The sequence below is a fragment of the Chenopodium album genome, chromosome 3 (assembly GCF_948465745.1).
Source record: "Chenopodium album chromosome 3, dcCheAlbu1.1, whole genome shotgun sequence".
In the NCBI taxonomy this organism is placed as follows: Eukaryota; Viridiplantae; Streptophyta; class Magnoliopsida; order Caryophyllales; family Amaranthaceae; genus Chenopodium; species Chenopodium album.
In genome coordinates, this window is record NC_137836.1 from 4,628,749 (window position 1) to 4,649,660 (window position 20,912).

A 20,912-nucleotide genomic window follows, 5' to 3' on the forward strand; every position below is an offset into this window, starting at 1 on the left:
TAGTGGTGTCGCTCTCTACCTCATATTTCATATGGTGTAAGCAATGGGGCTCATTTAAGGAATTTTAGTTATTTCCCCCCTCCCTTAGATGAGGTTCCTTCACCTTAAATACCTGTCTAATTAAGGTCATAAAAGAGTAGAAGTCCTTAAAATTCATGGAATATTTTAATTAAGTAAAAACCGTAAATTGTTTTAGGCTATAATGAATAAGAGTACAAGACCATGAATAACACAAGGTACTTACCATGTGTTTGACATTCTTGATTAAGTGGTAACAAAGTATAGGTTTCACAATAAATGCTATGTATAATGTACACGTAATATTTGACAGTTCCAGTATTAGCAACAGCTTGTAAATGCTGCATTAATTAGGCCCCGTTCTCTTCACCTTAATTTTGCTGAACTGAAATTATTTTTGCTGAACTGAAATTAATTTTACTAATTTTCTATTATAATTTTTCTTTAAGAAAACTAAATTTTATTGAACTGAACTTATTTTTACTGAACTGAAATTAATTTTACTGAACTGAACTTATTTTTACTAAACTGAAATTAATTTTACTTAATATTATTTTTTTAAGGTGAAGAGAACAGGGTCTTAGTCTATCACCCGAAATAAAGGGAAAGAAAACATTGAGATCAAGAAAGTTAAGGTAGCAGCTGAGCAGCTTGAAGATACAGATGAATAAATCACACGTTAAGAATGTTTCATACAAATCTATATCAAGCCAAGAGGTATCCAACGTTTTAAGTGGATATCCAAAGTAAAATCTCAATAAGCAAGCACTACACTGATCTATTGATTTAATGCCTATACATTCTGTAACATTTGCTTACATAAAAACCACTCTGACTATCCTCCAAAAACCTAATCGCCAGTTGACCGACAAATCAATAATACACTAATACAATTCTAGTAACAGGGTATGGATATTTCTTGATGCACCCCCAAGACACACAATAAGCCAGAAGGGTGAACGAATAATCAGAACCGGACCTATTAACTATCTGTCAACTACCTGTGGGTTGACATAATACTAGGACTTCAGCCATACCACATAAATCATCCTCACAACCCAAGTAAAACCCTGATACAGGGTGTAGCCCAGATCGCATCACTTATCTCCAACAGTCCATGATGCTATGATCCTTTTGTCGTTGTATGACTTATCATTGCCCCATCCAGGGGAAGAGAAGATATTCAAAATTCCTAACTATGCCATTGTTCAACTAACAGCTCCATTTTCTTCGGAGGTAGCAAGACTCAATACGGGTGGTGGGGGGACTGGGTTGAAAACATTTGTTTTGAGAGGAGAATCATCTTTTGAGGTTATGACTTTTAATGGCACAACACTAGCCTCTTGAGAAACAGTTTCCTGCTGCTGCTGTAGCATTTCCAACCGTTTCAAAGATGGAGCATCGCCTTTACAGTACCTGCGCCAAATGTTTCGATATACCTCCTCTAAACCAAGAGTAAAATTCGCTCCGTCACAGACTGGTGACTTGACCATAAGATCCCGCAAAGTCATCCTTAAATTCGAGAGGGCTGTCACATCTGAAGCCAACTGAATTGCCAGCTGAACATACTGATCTTCAGTCTTGGCAACCAGATTACCTAACCCTGCATAAAAAAGGAGGCAAACAGTTTTAATTTTAAACACCAAAAGATAACTTTACCTATGTCCAAAAAGAGGTTCCTTTTCTATATAAAAATTATACTTTAGTAGAAAATGCAAAATTTTGGAATGTTATTTATATTCCCTGAACAATTTCTCGGAAATGGCCTTAACATTCTTTGCTGAAACTGCAAAACGCTTACTTCCTAGGTATACATGTAGGAAGAGTAACTTATGTGTGCAGGGAGGGAAAGGGCACTTTTGATGTGATTGTTGTGGGAATTTCCTATTCTTAAGGAAATTCCATTTCCTCCATCCTCACTATGGTCAGCCAAACAACTCAAATGAGCAATTGAAGTATAGCTTGAACAGCTCAAAGCACTTTAATCCAAAAATAAAAAATAAAAATAAAATAAAATAAAAAGCTCTAAGCACTTCCCATAAAGTTTAGCTTCATCTGTCAAACACCAATAGCTGAAGCACTTGCTTAGAAGCAATAACAGCAATATACACGTGTGAAGTTAAATTGGAACTTCTATACCTTAAAATAAATAAAATAAACCAACAGACCTGTGATCAAGAATTTGATACTGAAACAACAACAGAACCAATAGAGATAACTCAGATCAGCATAAATAGATATATAACAATTTGCTGGCTGCAGCTTGCCCAAAGCCAATGTAAGTGTAGAGGTATCAATTACCACTTCAGTATTAGAATAAAATTTTGGAATTGCTGTAATAATTATGAAAATGATGAAATGCAGTAAATTAACCTGCAAAGAGAATGAATATGGAGTACAGGCTGTAATTTCTTACCGACTTTACTAAGGAGACTAACGCCAACATTATGAGCATGCACACTGCCAGCCATGGTAACACAAGGAACTCCCATGTAGAGTGACTCACATGTCGTGGTTGTTCCAGCGTATGGAAAAGTGTCCAAGCTACATAAAGACAAGAGTATAAAGTATAAGATAAATTACATGTACCACAAAGGGAAAAAGAGCGTATAGCCACATATTATAAAGATATAAAGAACAATTATAAGAGAAGCTTTAAAATGCTAGTGATTAGCACAGCATGTAAGAGAGAGAATCAATGCAATTCAATTGAAAACGTTTGGGTAACAAACTTGACAAGCAAATAATGCATTCAGCATAAAACAAATCAGATAAAAAACTAATTATGTTTGCAGTGCTTCAATATAGGTGAACAAGAGAGATCAAACAATGAACATTGAATTGCCAAAAGGAAATAACAGGATACACTCAATTTGCAAGGAAAGTTGCCAAAAGGAATCAGAATTTGATTAAATGAATAAAATATGGGAACATTGAGTATAACTATATGACCAATTTTAAAACATAAACAAAAAAACTCCATTTTTCATTCATTTCACTTTGGTCCAGAGGTACCTAGACGGCTAGAACATAGTTTAGTTCCACTATCGCTACATGTGAAATATACTGCTCAAGTCCGTTAAACTAAGTAAACATAACTGGAAACTCAGGGTGCCTGGTCCAATTCAGTTCAACATATCGTATGCGTTCATTATGTGTTCACAGGGAGAGGGCATGAGCGAATTTGATGACAATAATGGCTGGCGAAGGCATGCCCTAAGCTCATACCTCCGTGGTCTGAAATCAACTTCAAGGAACCAAGCTTTTACCTCAGATTTAATGGTGTTTTGAGATAAAAGGTGTTTTGACCTCGCAAGCTCAGCGTGATTATAGAGGTTGATAAATTCTAGATGAGGCTCTCGTGACTGAGGAGGTGATTGATGATTTAATGGTGTTCAATGAAATGACCAGGAAAATAATGTTGTTGAAGTGGGCCTTGAGCAAGCGTATGACAGGGTACATGCAAAATTTCCAGGATAAGGTGACGTGTGCAAAGGTTTTGAGCATGAGAGGGGGAGTAGATTCAAGCCTCAGTTTCTGTCTGTATTCACTGGAGCAAAAAGGGGTTGAAGCAGATTCCATCTTCCTCTTTCCTTGGTTTATATAGGTAATGATCCTTCAAATCTACAAGCAAGAGGTTGAGTAACCTTGAGCACTTTAGGGTCAAAGTGGTAGGTTCTGTCTCTCACTCCCACTTTGCAGTTTGCAGATCTCCACAAATCTAAAAATGTTCTTGCTATTCTTCAGAAGTTTAAAGTTGTTCTTAGGCTCGAGATTAATTAAGAGAAACCATCACTTAGCAACCTTGTTTGCACAATAGATCAAGACCCTGCTCTGCTGGTTCAGTTGCTTTCCCTGCTAATTGTATGACCCAAATATATTCTAAGTTATTATCTTGGAGTCCCATAAGAGAAACCATGAGAGAACCTCTTTTTGGAACTCTGTGTTGAAACAAGTTTCTAAGAAGCCAACCAGATGAGAACGACGTAGTTTACTATTCTTCATAAAGGCACAGAAAGTACATAACTCTCATGCAGTCCTATTTGTTGAAAGTTTCTCTATAACACTTGTCTCTTCTCTATTAAGGGTTTAAGGATCAGGCGATGTTGCTAAAAGTCTTCTGTGTGTTATGTGTTATATTATTAAATCAAGATGAGATAGCTATTTAGTTGGGTGAAATAAAAATCATAATTCTAAAGAAGGTAAGATAGGTCTTGGAATTTGATACCCAAGGATGTTTCCTAGATCTGGGAAATAATAACACTTTGATGCCTGATTATTTAAAGCACGTTTGGAAAAAAAAAACTGTCTCCATAGGAATGGCAACAGGCACACATGCCTCTCAGACACCTTTTTTATTCCTTAACAGCTAAACTTGGTAGTTGGTACAGTATAAAGTACATGGACTCCATTATAGGAATAAGATCTAGACTTTAAGAGTTATCCTGCATCTATAATTTCACCCTCATCTAAATCATATCTCCACTTTACATAAAACTCTTAAACTCTAATCTTTGATTACCAAAAAAAATGATGTCTCATAGTGGATTCTATAGTGCTATCTCAGGCTCCCCAAATAAGATTACTCTGTCAATATTTTTTCACAAATTCCCCATGTAACTTATAATAAGCATATGACAAACATCACTCTTCCTTTCTTCAACCTTTCAACTAAATTTGTAAAACCAAGGTCCCGAAGAAAATTAAGACATCAATAGGACAACATGATCAGAAAGGCTCAACACTAACAACAATCTGCAAAATTGAAGGCATGGCATAACAAGGGCTTATCTCCTGATGTTCCAGTCTTTGCTCAAAATTCAAATAGTGGGAACATTGCACTCATCTGTTCTTCCATTGTGAATTTGTGATATAGCTTCCTCTTTTGTGGAACTCATTTTTTGTGATAATAGGAATAGGAATTAGATAAAGTTGTTGACATATTTCTTAAAGTAAGATCCTGGGCCCAAAAGCTCCTAAAGAAGTGAAACCGGAGAATAAAGCAAAGGCAAGAGCAGTATCAATCTCGCATTTGCAGGTCCAAAGTGCCACTTTTAGGAGGCATGACCATTTCACCATTCGGCCATTCCTAAGAAATTGTATGGAGAGACGGCACAATTTCTGGGAATAAAACTTAAAACTGAAAGAGTGATAGTTTTTGTAAAAGTGTTGTAATTTTACACCTTTATTTTTGGTGTAATAAAATTTTTACTCTTTATGATGACAATATATGGGGATTAGGTATGACTAACATCTAGTGTGATTGCTTTTAGAGTACTATTGACCCTGGTACAGTGTACTTGTATTTTCTTGTATTTATGAATTATTTCACTTTCACCCAAATGCTTGAAGAAAAAAAAAAACCAAGCATGAATGAGAGAAAAAAAAAAGTCTATAGGGGTAGGGGATGGAAGTATCCACATTAGGTTGATTAAGAAACTGAAATATTTTCAATGCCTCTCATAGCAATTTAACCTAGTGTGAACAGGCAGTCATAAGCTGATGGACATGCTAATATAATTATCTTAACCATATATAGTTGGAATCTATATCTAGTAGGACCATCACCGTACTATCAAACTTACTGTCAGTGTCATTACTGTGCAGATGTATTGTCTAGAAGTAGCAGCATTACTCAAAGTCTGTACTGTCCTAATGGTCCACGAGAATGTACAAGGATCGCAGTTCCCCCCCCCCCCCCCCCCCTCTTCCCCAGATGAATAAGCTCAGCATCACATGAAAAAAAGGAAAGGAAGCATAACAATACCTTGAATACCACAAACACAACAAATAGCATAACTCCCTAATCAATACCAGTGACGTACATATCATGTAGAGAAAAAAAGAACAAGTTGTTTCTGATAACTAGAGGATTAAATATATACACTGCACATCAATGATATAGAAAACATTATGCAGAGGTTGGAAGATGGGGTAAAACATGGACACGTTTCATCATGTAAAACATATGCAAGAAAATCTGGGCCCTTACCTTATGTCCATGAGAGCATATGCTTGCAGGTGATCATGGTTTAGAAGAATCAAGGGTAATAAATCAACACGAACAGGATCCACTCCCAACTGCTCTAAAGTGGAAAGAAATTTATGTCTTATACTGTCGCAACAAAAGGGTTTGCATTTCACCACTAAACGTGAGTTTGGTACATCACACAAAATTCTAGCCCAAACTTGCAAAACTTTAGGTGTAATCTGAAAAGTAGGCAGAGAGAAGCATTACTAATGATGTATTTCAAGAAACATGGCTGACAAGTTCAAATAGACAGGAACGCACTCATTTCCAAGGATAAGAAAAACATACCTTTGCTAAATTGTTAAAGCTACCAAAAGTGACGAAGCCATTACTTAGTGCTGGAGCCGCAGAAACAGTGCCAGCTTCTGGAGAAGGTGTGTAACATAGAAACGAATCTGGTAATCGAACTAAATCCTCAACATGCCTGTCATCGACAGGTTAGTAAGTACAGTTCTTAGTAGCAGGCTTTGCCACTACCAAAGGAAAAGGTAACATGTACAATACAGCACAAATACATCCAGAGAAAAGCAAGTATTAAGCCAGACATACTTCTGTTTTGTTTCCGGGGGATCAGCCAGTGCATCAGTAATTCTGTAGTCAATAGTAGGTAAGCCAGTGGTATTTGGGTAACCAATCCAAGTCACCTGTAACCCAGATGGATAATGAAACAATTGAAGATGAAAATCACTATTAACGTTAATGTAGGTTATGACACTGTAATTTTCGCCTATATAATAAACCCCCAAACATATAGCAGCTACCTACCATAATAGGATCCTTCTACCCCCAGCCCAAAGTTCTTTAATAATAAACATTATTTAACGCAAACTCCGCCAGTGGGTTTCCCGCTGCCAGTCCCAAGCCTGGATAAAGGAGGAGGGTTACGGTAGGCCAGTGACAGCCAGTATAAAACTTCGTCACATCCCATGACATGAGCCAAACAGATATTTTCGTGGGGGCGTTCCCTACTCAGCGACGCGCTGCACTTCCTAGACCCGGGTGTAGTGATAAGTATGCAAGGGTTGCTAGGTCGTCGCCCAGAAGCGACGCGCCACATTGCCCGAGTGTGGTGTCAAATGAGCAAGGGCGTGCCATTGGGGCGTTCCCTACTGAGCGACGCGCTGCACTTCCCAGACCCGGGTGCAGTGATAAGTATGTAAGGGTTGCTAGGTAAAGGATCATTTATAAGATGGCAAAGAGAAGACAAGAGGCAAGGAAGGATATTGGCATGGTGAAGTGTGTCAAAGATAAGAACCAAATGGTCCTAGTGCAAGAGGAGGGCATCAAGGACAGGTGGAAGGGGTACTTCGATGAATTATTTAATGGAAGTAATGGAGTTGTGATAGGAGATACCTCTATGAGTGATGAAGAAATCAACATGGAGTATGTGCGAAGGATTAGGAGAGTAGAGGTGGAGATTGCACTGAGGAAGATGAAACCTAAGAAGGCGGTTGGCCCTGATGGGGTACCGATAGAGGTGTGGAGGTGTTTGGGTAAGATTGGTATTGATTGGTTAACAAACCTTTTCAACAAGATATGGACGGCTACAAGGATCCCACAAGATTGGAGGAAGAGCACCTTGGTCCCGGTTTATAAAAACAAAGGAGACGCTCAAGATTGTTCTAACTATCGAGGAATTAAGCTTATGAGCCATACTATGAAGTTGTGGGAAAGGGTGATTGAACAAAGGTTGAGGGCATGCACAAGCATTTCAGATAACCAATTTGGTTTTATGCCTGGGAGATCTACTATGGAGGCAATCCATTTGATAAGACAAATGATGGAGTTTTATAGGGTAAAGAAGAAAGATCTTCATATGGTCTTTATTGATTTAGAGAAGGCATATGACAAGGTGCCAAGAGAGATACTTTGGTGGGCAATGTTGAAGAAAGGTATCCCACGAAGGTATGTAGACCTAGTTAAGGATATGTATCGGGATGTGTCAACAAATGTGAGGACATGCGGAGGGTTGACAAAAGATTTCCCTATTACAATCGGATTGCATCAAGGGTCTGCATTAAGCCCTTTTCTTTTTGCAACGGTTCTAGATGAAGTAACTAGACCAATTCAAAATGAGGTTCCATGGTGTATGTTGTTCGCAGATGATATCGTTTTGGTGGATGAGACTAAGGATGGGGTTAATGTCAAGTTGGAGCAATGGAGGCAAAGGTTGGAATCTAGAGGGTTTAAGCTAAGTCGGAGTAAGACTGAATATTTGGTATGTCGTTTTGGCACTCAGAGGGGGACAAGCAATGAAGTGGTGAGTTTGGATGGAAAGGATTTGACCATGAGTGAATGTTTTAAGTACCTAGGGTCGATCATCCAGAAGAATGGTGACATTGATCAAGACGTGACCCACAGGATTAAGTCAGGGTGGCTTAAATGGAGAGCGGCCACGGGAGTGTTATGCGACCGCAGCATTCCCTTAAAGTTGAAGGGAAAATTCTACAGGACTGCCATAAGACCAGTGTTGCTCTATGGTACAGAATGTTGGGCTTCTAAGAAAGAGCATATTAAAAAGATGGAGGTTACGGAAATGCGCATGTTAAGGTGGATGTGTGGAAACACTTTAAGAGATAGAATCAGAAATGAGGTTATTCGCAAGAAAGTAGGTGTGGCGGGCATTGTAGATAAATTAAGGGAAAATCGTCTGCGTTGGTTTGGACATGTAAGACGGAGACCCGAGGGTGCACCGGTGCGAAGAGTGGAAGAGTGGGACCATGGAGGGATTAAACGAGGAAGAGGGAGACCAAAGATGACTTGGTTGGAAGGAGTGAGGAAGGATATGAAGTGCATGGATTTACGTGAGGATGAAGTTTTGGATCGTAAGGGATGGAGGAGAAAGATTTATGTTGATGACTACACGGAATAATCAAATTTGGTTCATGTTAGCCGACCCCACTTTTGGGATTAAGGCTTTGATTGATTGATTGATTGATTGATTAACGCAAACCATTAAGAACGTGTAATTTAGTTCATTTACTATCTCCAACAATAATAAAGTCATCAATTGATTAGAAAGAAGCTTCAGAAAGTCATAATATTAAGTCCTCGTATAACATCAGAAAATCAAAAACCATCATGGGGCGCACTTAGAGCATCTTTCTCTCAAGCTTACCTGCAACGGAGCAGGTCGACAAGCCATTGTTCCCAATTTATTATTCGCTGTATGCCCAGTCAGTTCTACAAAAATATCAACCTTGTCTTCTCTGACCATTTGAGCAACCTTTTTCTCATCTATGCCATAAATATCTCTCCAGACTCCACCCTTTTTAATGACTTTCTCTCGAAATCTCAAAGTTTTGGCATCTGCCTGCAGAAACAACATGAGCAAAGAAATCAGGCAAGACATCAATGGAAACAATTATCAGAATTTGTCCAGGGAAAATGCTTCACCACTAATTCAAGATGTCCTTGCAAATAAAACAGTCAAGCCAAAGAATATTTTTTTTCCTATTTTTTTTAAGTAAACAACAACATGAAAACATACCTTCACAACTGCTGAGTAAACAATCACTTTGTAGCTCGAGTAGTCATGGTGTGCTAGTGGTGCTTCAATAAAATACGATACGGAGTGGGTGAAAAAATCAGGGGAAACATAACCAACAACAAGAGGTCTCTCAGGTTCCTTTGGATTATCCCATGATGTATACTGTGGATACAGCCTTGTGAACCGCCGACCCCAGTCTCTGCAGAAGCATAGCTCAATTTAGATGAAGCAGAACTGAAAGCAAAAGCTTAATTATTCTGGCATATGATACTTCCCTACCATAGTATCTTTCCCTTTAAGTGAAAAAAATCCATTGAAACAAGGAGAATTCCAGAGGGGAGGAGAGGGGGGGGGGGGTTAAAAAGGAAACTGAAATAAAGCACCCCCAAACTGAATAAAAAAAAAAGGCATGCCAGTGAAAACCTCATGAATGAGCCTGAAGTGCTGTTTACTACACCACGTGGTCCCACACAGATGCTGAGCAGCTGAGTCAAGTGCTCACTAACTCGTGTATTTTAAGGTTTTAGAGGCATGTGTTTATTTCAAATCTTGGACGGTTGTCAGATTTCAATTTCTAAGGATCTCCAACTTTGTCCTTGACCTCTTCACAATCAGAAGGAAAATATCTTTAAAACTAAGTATCCTTTATATCAGTTACTTATAGTGCTTAATTTGATGTGCTTTACATTGACCATAGAGGACAGTTATAATTACCAATTTACCATTACACCACTGATAGGTAAAAGGTGATATATTGGAAGTCTAAGCAGATTACTTTTAGCTAGAAGATAGAGTTACTCCAGCCACAATATCGAAAAATTCCCTTCAATTGGAAATAATGGTCAGTGTCCCTGTTCCCAATACCTAATATGTGGGACAACTTCCTCAAATAACCCTTTAATCCTTTGTAACAGGATTGGGGGGGGGGGGGGGGGGGGGGGGGGAGAGGCTTCACAATAGTTACATCGTGTCCTGCATTTCCCATCATTCTTTCTAAACAGCCATTTCAGAAATCCCTATTATTACTACTTTCAAAAAGGTGACTACTATTTGTAATCATACTTAACAATGTGTATGACTATAATTGCCAGATGGAGGTAGAAGTAATACAAAAATAAAAGGTACTTAATTCCAAAATATGCTATGAGCCTATGAGTGATCATAAACTAATCCTTGTAAGACATAAGAAGATTTTGTATTCAAAATAGTACAGTGATAATTCCAAGACATAGATAAAAGGTTTCTAATAACGACATCAAAAAAATTATGTGTCACATACGTACAGAGCGTCTTGTCCCACACAAAAACACACAAGAGTTCGACCTATTTGTTGTTAAGGAGGCGAGGAGAGTTGAATTTGATCTTCCATAATCACAGTTCTATTATATTTAAGAAATATGTATTGAGGTGATGATGCTTGAGTATCAAACTAATTCAAAAAAAAAAGCTAAGAATACTTAGAATCGGCACAGACCTATGAGCCTCGTATAGCTTGTCATCATCTCCTTCATTGATGTAGTTCATAGCAAGTAAACGATTCTGTAAGAAAATCAGATTACATTTAAGATGATATTGAATACTAAAGTCATGAAACAGAAGACAACTCATAAGATATCTCATAACACTCTTAAGAAATTTCTTCCTCTTTGATCTTTTCTCCAGGATGAGTTCTAGGAATCTCATCCTTTCAAAATAGCAAACAAGTTCAAACTAAATGGAAGACAAGGCAGTAGAAGACATGAAACAAGAGCCCTGGATTTTCTAGCACAACTACAATTAGCTGAAAAACTGACTGATATAGCATGTCCACAGAACATAAAAATACACCATAAGCCCCCACAGTTGTACATAGTTCACTGAAATAGACTCAACAGCCTTAAATTAAGAACCAGGGACCACATCTTACAACCTTAAGACGGGTACCTGAGCCATCCTGAATTTTTACAATTGGAAAAAAGTAAAATGCCTTCTCTCGATAGAAATATCCTGTGTTATTCTCCCATAGTCCCATGTTTAGCAGTTGGGATAATATGCAATTACAAATTAAAACCTATATCTAATCCAGGCATCTTATATACAAACATATGTGCAGATTGTAGATGTATGACGTCTCGTGCAGATTGTAGATGCATGACGTCACTAATACACAACTAGACTTTTATTGGACAGAAAGAATTGAACCTAGTTCTTCCCCACCAGGAGCTACATTATATAGCTCCAACCCAAGCATTTAACAGTCGAGTTACATTTTCAGACAACTGGAAGAAAGATACCTGGCCTGCATTGCGCGAATCAGGATCTATCTTCAAACATTGCTCATAAGCTTCAATAGCACGAGAAATCTCACCAGCATCTCTGTATAGAACTCCTAAAAGTACCAATGCAAAAGAATATGTAACGTTCCCGGAAAGAAAATAAATAAATAAATAAAAAAAAAAAAAAAAGTATCAATTACCAGTTTTACAATACTGATGCAATTTTAACTGAATTGCTACTTTAAAGTCCCAATGGAATATTGCTAGTTAGTTTTGAATACTGATTTTATAACTTTAAGGTCTATCAGGCACAATCTTACAAGACACATAAAAAGGAATGGAGGTAGAACAAAGCACCATGTTTTCTTTACCCACTTTTAGCTTTCTATGATGGAATCTTTTGAAGGTACCATCAAAATCCAACCTAATCAAAATTAAAGAGAACTTGTAATATATATTTTTCCTTACTTTGAAAGGTAAAAGAATCATTAAAACCCGAAAAACTGTATCAACCCTCTTATTGGTAATGTACTAACAAAACAGCATAACTCCTAAGCACTCTCAGTAACATTTCAGCAGGGTCTAATGTATAATAATCAAATTTATTGTCAATAAATTTAGGTACAGCAATATTAGGCACAAATTTGAGAGATCTTAAATGGAATGTGAATGCACAACTATTTATCAGTACATACCTAAATTATTATACGCTTCAGCATAAGTGGGATTTGCTATGATGGCTTTTTCAATCATGCTAGCAGCAGCATCCATTTTACCCTGCATTAAGAGGAAAGACTCAATACAAAGTATTTATATGGTAAAATATTTAATATGAATTAAACATAATATATACCTGAACTGTATAAACAACACCAAGATTATTCAGAGACTGGGAGAAGTTCGGTTTAATTGACAGAGCCATCTGAAATGCAGTAGAAATGAAAGATGTTTTATTGTATTGAGGAATTGATCATTGGCACTATGCCAATAACAAAACACAAAACCATTTCAAATGATGCACTTTATATTGGAGCTACCTGATAGCACTCGACTGCCTTATCAAGATTTTCACGATCTTTGTAGATAACCCCCAAGTTATTGCATGCTTCAGCACATTGAGGATTGAAATGAAAAGCAAGTTCATAGAAAACAATTGCCTGCAACAAAAAGAAAATAAGTTTCCTCAAAATCAGGAGACTACTCCTCCAAATACTGTTAGCACTCTTAGAAGCAACTACTTGCCTTCCAAAGCTACACCACTTCTATATTAATGTCTCCTATACTTTTTTTTGTTCACCTTGACTTTTTTTTTGTCTCACAACAAGATTCCAAATGGGAAGAACAAATAGAATCGGAGAGAGTACTATTTAATGACAGGAAAATTGGAAAGAAATAGAATGCCACGTGTCTCCTCATTGTTTTCCCTTTTTACCACGAGTTTTCCAGATTTCAATTCCAAGCGCCACCCTTTTCCAAATCCTTTCCCTTCAATTCAAATGACCCTAATGCCCCTTCATGTTCTAATTTCACACTATATCATATTATCATCAATTCCCAATTCATTCTCTTTCCCCGTTGAATGATTCACTATGATATCTAAGCGCAAATTGTAATATAGGGGAAATTAATAATTTCTAAATTTATAACAGCTTATAACTCCTTTTTTTTTTTTTTTGAAGAAATAACATATTATAACTTTATTACCATCTTCAATGTTTTTCTGCATGGTCATATTACAAAGTTTTTATAAAAAAATTAATTAATTAATTAAAAAAAAAAGTCACTTAACAAAACAAAAGCTTGTGCACCACATGGGGTTAGAACTAGTTTTATCAAGATAAAGTACATTTTAAGATGGAATAACAATTTCACACACACACACAGACAGAATGTAACTTACATTGTCAAACTTCAGCATTTCACCATATGCAACGCCAAGGTTGTACATAGCATCAGCATAATGCCAATTGTAGAACAGAGCTTTTTTATAGTATGCTACACCTTGTTCAATCTCACCCTCTAGTTTAACCTGAAAGTGAATGTTTTGAGGAACTTAAAATAAAAAATAAAAAAATAAAAATACAATGCAGAGAAGGGAAAAATGAATGGGTTTTCAGATACTCATGGAATCAAGAATATACAAATAATAACCAAAACAGATTAGTGAAGATGCATCAATAATTTTTAAACTGAAGGTCAGCTACAGACCTACAGCTGAACAAGAGAGCTGTGAGGAAGAGGTAACAGACAGCATCAATATCCTTTTACCTTTTATGACAAGTAATAAGAATTAGATTTGGAAGACGGGGACAGAAAAAACTTATGCCCTCAAGCAATTATGGAGCATATTATCAACAAAGTCAACAACAGTGATCCTCATACGCTAACACTTGATCCAGCTCTACAAAATCTTCAAAAAGGCTTAAAAGCATAAACAGGTAAGCTATTTCTTAATATAGGTTCGATAAGGAAACCATAATCCATATTTCAACTGCCTCCAAGGTTCACCAGCCTCTCTCTCAAAAATGTACAACACAAACACGTTTTTACAATATATATATATAGAGGGCGAAGTTTTCCTGTTAGCTGCAAGGTATATACAAGAGAAATAAAACTATATTATACTGAAACCTTTCCAGAATGCTCAAACTTAAGGAAAGCTTAAAGGGGATGATAACATAGTAGACTGAAGAGAAGGGATATAATCTTTGGGACAAAAGGAGTAGAATGTGAAGATCTAATCCAGGACCAGGAATACAGTAAAGCTCACTTTCAATTGAAGCTTAGAGCACCTTATGTAACAACAATAATGTAATTTAACACTAGAGAGCTCAAATGTCAATAACTACAAGAAATAAAAGCTTCAAGATAAATCACTATATAACATAAGAAACAATGATAAAAAACAATTACTATAAAACATAAGCTAAATGATGAACCACAACATACCTTTGTTCCCAAATCAGTCAGTGCTATTGCCATATTATTCTTAGCAATCTCAAAATTTGGAGACACTGCTAAACACCTGAGTCAAACAAAGTAGTACAACAAATCAAATTATATACAGATTACATTAGGTACAGTTAAAACATTTACACAGTTGCGAAAATATGATCAGAAATACAATTTTGAAACATTATCGTAGTAAAAACCTAACAACATTTAAGTGCAACTCAAAGTTTATTTCCTATCACCATTAGTATTTATCCTGCCCTTGGGAAGCTCAATTGCTTGCAGCCTTACCCTAGATCATCTATTATTAGCAGACCTTGCCGAAGATCAACTACTGCAGAGATGCTACTTCTGTATAACTTCTTAAATCACTAAAACTTGTAGAGGAAAGAATCCTCGCGAATGCATGTCTTCTCGCAAGTTAAAAAGTGAAGATAAAACACAAAGACAGCCAAGCACATAGAGTCAGAGGAAGGCTACCTCTCATAACATGTAATAGCAGACTCTAGATCCCCTCGGTTCTTGTATATGACACCCATGTTGCAGAACGCTTCAGCATACATAGGCCTTTCTAGTGCTGCCTTTTCATAACATGTGAGGGCAGTGTCATATTGCATCATTTCGGAATAGACAACACCAAGGTTATAGTATGCTGGCTGCATATATAGCATATAAATGCTTAAACCGGTATCATTTGAAAATTGCATATGCTTTAAGAAAATAAATAAGGTACCCTTACAGCATAATGTGGATCTATTTTAAGAGCTTCATAGTATTTCTGAATCCCTTCTTGAGTATTTCCAGCAAGCTTTAAGCTGGTTCCAATATCAGTCAGAACAATTGCTAAGCATTCTGCCGCTGGCTTATATGTTGGATCAGCTCTCAGAGCCTTTTGATAAGACTGTAAAAAGCACAAAATAAACATCTCAACGACAAATTAGAGCAAAGATAAGACCCAGATCTACTTTACGACAATCGCAACAAAATGCATTTGATTTTCACATTTCATTGTTTACTATATTCAGTTAATGCAATACATAAGAATGTACCATATAATGAGGATATATTATCCCCCCCCCCCCCCCCCTTTAGGTATTAGAAAGGGTAGACTTCCCACCCACATCATCTTGTGACACAATGCAAACGAGAATGACTTATTCAACTAATATTTAGTAGTGGTAGTTGAGTGGAAAAACCTTTAACTAGGTTTATAAGAATATGCAGCAGTACTACACTACTATCCAAAAAAAAAAGAGTATACAACTTTGGCCAAGTTGAACCAATTTGGAAATGCTACATCCAGAAAAGATGGTGACAGAGGAGATTATGCACTAAAGACGACTACATACATTGTGTACCAGCACAGCCCCATAAAGATTGTAAGCTTAAACAAGATTGACCGAGGCGGCAAACCAAAGCTCAACAAATTTTCTATTGTTAAAAGACTTAAACATAGTACAACTGTTTAAGTTACACCCTCCACAGTGTTTAACCTTTTACAGGCTACAACCTTTATAACAATAATTTACCATGCCTTTTAAAAAATAAACTTCCTCTATTTCTTTGAAGTTGAAACCAAGTGAAGTGGCACAATTTTAATATAAAAGAGAGAAAAAAGGAAAAGGTGCAAGAAGATTAAGATCACAATTAATTATGAAAATAAAGTTTGGTAAGTTGATTCATTGAAGGGGCATTGCGACAGTTATACAGCTTCAAAATTTATTAAAATTGATTGATTGCAATGTATATGACATTTCCGAAAAATGGAAGTGATGCAGCTAAATTTGAAGCTACATGTAAGACTCAGATTTGATAATCACAATACAAAGTTCATTTTAGGGCTTCTAAAACAATTTGTCTCAATTCAAAAACATTTTGAAGATAAGAGAGAGAAATTTAAGGCACCCAAGAATCATTCCTAGTAAACAAGCAAGAGATCTAGTAATGCAGAACTGTAGATACCTGCAGAGAAGCATAATCTAGGAGTGATATTCTTGTTAGTGGAACCAGTGGATTCACTAATTCACACTACAAATGTATATTTCATCCATAATAGTCCAACTGAATCAATTTTTAAAATACAAAGAATTCTGGATTAATTGATAAGAAAATTTTAATTCTGCATGTTTTTTGTCACAATTTCCTAAAGTCACCACTAATCATCAGTTAACTAGACTCCACGAGTATCATAGCTCCAAAATGAAAGAGATAAGACTGAGTGTCATATAGCCGGGTATATGTATAAAATCTTTCTAAATTATTGTTACAGCTCATACAATTCTTACAACACTAAAATGATCTATTAATGCTTACAATTAGAATCTAGCAAAAAGTAATGCTAGAATAAATTTATCAGGATAAATTTTGGACAAAAGGTCATATGCCAAATAGAATATGTCAGCATTGAAATAGTGCATACTACATAGTTACGTGGTAAAAATATTAGACAATGAAAATAATTACTATAGGGTAAGCATCATTGGGTTTAACTAAAAAATCAGTGTCACAACATGAAAATATAACAAAACGAACCAGATTTACTACTAGCCTCCTCAGATTCTATTCTCTAAATTGGTTGCTTCTATCAATCCTTGCAATTGCAAAAAAGATCCTTATGGAAATTAAAATAAAAACAAAAAAAGAGATAAACCTAGTAAGAGATGAATGAAGTGTCAAATTGAGAAACAACAAAAGTAGTCCTCAACTAACTAAACAATCACAACTACAAGTAAAACCCTACCACAAAGGGGTTCCTAAGTTCCTAAAATTCCAAGTAGCATCACCACGAAATCCCCCCTCCCACAAAGGGGTTCCTAAGTTCCTAAAATTCCAAGTAGCATCACCACGAAATCCCCCCTCCAAATAAAGAAAATGGATGAAAATAGGAGTCAACAAACAATCACTATCCTGCAGCATCTAGGTCCTTGGCATCCTTCACATAGATGCTTTAGTTAGGACCACTCCTAGTGTTTCATTCCAAGTGTTTTGCCATATCAACGTAGAAAAGACTCTATTCTAATGGTTCGAAAATCTCGCAGCCAATAGACATTGGGAATAACTAGAACATAACGATCAACCACTAATGTTTCCCCATTCTAGCAAGTAATATGGAGTAGAAATGTAAACAATAAGGTTTACACCATATTACATCCTTCTCGTGCTATTTCGCCCACTCCATGGGACAATTTAAAATGTCAGGTTCTCATAATGAAATTTCAATATCCTCCAAAAGAGAATTCTCTTGTAATTGCTTGCTTTTCATTTGAATACAACTTCATTTAGTAAATGCCAAAAATGACATACATTTGTAAGTAGGGCATTCATATCCAAGTATAATACTCATATAAATTCCAATTCTTCTAGCCTGTAGCAACTAAACAACATGCAAATGCTGATTTTGGTCAATTGCCATTCACCCAATATCTACAATCTACCAGACAATGGTCAAAACTTTAGTAGCAATTAACATATTATACATATGGATAACATATGTTTATAAAAGCAGATTCTAATACAACAAATAATCCCTTGACATAGCCAGGGTCTCAGGAATCCAAAAACACACAAAAAAATATATACAGGAGGAACCATTTTTTTGGATACATAACAAAGAGATAGGTAGAAAAGAAACTAATTTATGTCACCCGTGAGAAAGAGAAGTGCAGGATGTCACCCATGAAACCAAAAAAAAAAAAAAAAAAAAAAAAAAAAAAAAAGCAATGCAGGAGAATGTCTCAATTTATTTTTCATAGTTCATTAGGTCAGGAAAAATGCAAAAGGTATACAAGGATAGATGTGTTCTGATTCCAAAAGCACTCGTGGCCTCATGGGAGTAGAATCATTTATGGTTGGCCTATGGGCTCAGAAAGCTTAAAAATTCATATTGTTGGTTTATGCAACATCACTAAAGATTGGAAAGCATTATTGTATTAATCTCCATTGTCTAGGAGGCAGGAGCCAACATCTTATTCTCCACGTCAATGCTCAACAATTCGCTATCCCATAACTTCAAGTCCCTTACTTTTTTGAGGTCCTCTTAGCATTTCAGAGTACCTAATTTACATAGTTTGACCAGTTCATGTTTATAAAGACTTCTAAAGTAGCCAAAAATAAAGAAGACTAACTGATTATGCTCCCTCATTCATAAATAACTAATGATGCATTTATCTGATCCTACACCTTGTATTATAAGCTATGCTACACACAGTTATATCATTGCTATACAACCAACAAGCCACCCGATACATGAGCATGATCCACCCTGCTATAGTACTATATCATAGAATCATAGCTATAATACAGCTCAGCTGTTCAGAGTGAAGCAACATAAGAAGCATACCTCAGCAGCATCTACCAATCGACCATCATCCTTGTACAAAATACCACAATGCGTAAGGGCGCAAGCATTGTTAGGATCAAGTCTTATTGCTTCGGAGAAACTCTCAAAAGCAAGCCTCCCCTGGTTTTGCATTTGCAAGCATATCCCTTTTCCTATAAAAGCTTCTACATTCTCCTTGTCCTTGTCTAGCAATATTCCTTCATATATTGCTAAAGCCTCGGCGAATTTATTTCGGGTACGAAGAATGTTTGCATAAGAGAGACTATCCTTCACATCAAGTTCCTTTTTCAAACTACCATTACAATTCGGAGACCCCGACCCGTTTTCCGTTGTTGGACAAGAAGTTTTCAGAAAACCATTCTCACATGGTGGTGATTGCTTCTCAGGACTGTTATCAACCAGCTTTTCCATCCAAGCCATACAAATAATCCTGATTTCTGGAAAGAACTAACAACGTCAATTATTTTGCTGCATTATGTATATACAATCAATCAAACCCATACAATTAACTAAATAATCCTTAACTAGAATAAATACTTCAGAATCAGCTACATTTCACAAAAATTCACAGAATTGTGAAAAAACACTATAAACCCATTAACCAAAATCACTTCACAAAACACAAAAACCCTACTTTCGTAACATACTGAATCACAAAACAGCTAAAATGTGTCAAAATAGTAATAAAAACCCAAAACCCATCAATGGCAAAAACAAAAACATCAAAAGGGGTTATTTTTCCCGTTTAAATTATCAAAAATAATGAATACAAATTAGGAAACAATCACTGCTAAATAGAATTGAAAGAAAGACTTACATGAGGAAGAAAAGGGGAAATTAGGGATTTGAAAACCACATTCGAAGCAACCCAACCAAGTGTAACTACTCCGTATTATTGATGATGAGAGAGAAAGAGAAAGTGATGGTAAAAATAGGAGAGAAATTGATGGGAAAGAGTGGGTCCCACCTCTCTGTTTTCTCTCTCTTGTTCAAAGAACACTCCCAGAAACTGGAAAAGTAACAGAGAAGGGACTATTTTGGAAGGGGGAAATGGCAATAAATGTCAGTTGGGGAAGAAAAGGCTTCGCAAACGGCAAAGAAGCGTGTAAATTGTGCGATGACATGTTGGTGGGAATGGTTCTTGACCCAAACCCACTTAAACTTAATTCTCGATTTATTGTAAGCGGGTCGGAGATAATCACGTTTTGACCGTTACAGAGAGGCGTTAATTTGGAATGTAATCTAGGGTTAGAGATAGTCAATCCTAACCGGGTTTAAGTCATGCAAAATTATCCTGAATCAAGTCACTTTTGAGTTAGGTTGGATACGTCTAGTCATATCGATTCATTTTTAAATTTCTACGCTTACTATAGGGAATAATTTCAAGCCTTTAAAATCCCACTAGCTTGAACCCCACTGTGATCATACACTAAAGTACGGTGGCGTCCAAAAGGGAAGAAGATAGAGCAAAAGAGTCGCCAACAAGTTTTTTTAGGAACTTGTAAACCGTTCACGAAGTGAAAGTTACACCCCTTAACGATCCAAGAGATCGTCAACTCCATAAGGTCTAGAACCAAATAAGGGTTCGGGGATGAAGGTACAAATCCAACCTAAAAGAGATTGAACCTGCCCTAATAATAGGCCTCTACTTTATTCTGATCGTATTCATGTGCAATTTCTGATTAACATGCAATCAATAAGTTTAACCCTAAACCTGTTTAATCTATGTTGGTTGAATATAATGCTCAAATAAACTATTATTGGCGATCACTTGAATTATAATCAAATTAAACCTAACAAGATTATTAAATATCTTATTAAGCATGA

General features: G+C 36.5%; 1 protein-coding gene across 2 annotated transcripts; it reads right to left on the reverse strand.

Annotated features, from left to right (window-relative positions):
• Window positions 1–654: 654 nt before the first annotated feature.
• Window positions 655–20,170, reverse strand: LOC145623737 (putative UDP-N-acetylglucosamine--peptide N-acetylglucosaminyltransferase SPINDLY). 2 transcript variants are annotated; one of them, XM_081676601.1, is made up of 18 exons: window positions 19,903–20,170; window positions 19,086–19,515; window positions 15,486–15,647; window positions 15,227–15,402; window positions 14,744–14,819; window positions 13,695–13,823; window positions 12,832–12,951; window positions 12,648–12,716; window positions 12,490–12,571; window positions 11,813–11,907; window positions 11,014–11,078; window positions 9,540–9,738; window positions 9,168–9,362; window positions 6,599–6,693; window positions 6,338–6,473; window positions 6,011–6,228; window positions 2,435–2,562; window positions 655–1,621 (listed from the first exon to the last, which is right to left on the reverse strand). In XM_081676601.1, coding segments are annotated over exons 1-18 (2,772 nt in total). In that variant the 5' UTR covers window positions 19,905–20,170; the 3' UTR covers window positions 655–1,226. The 2 variants fall into 2 exon arrangements, with proteins under 2 accessions (XP_081532727.1, XP_081532728.1); XM_081676602.1 differs by having other exon boundaries at window positions 19,086–19,522; window positions 19,903–20,169.
• Between the last annotated feature and the right edge of the window lie 742 nt (window positions 20,171–20,912).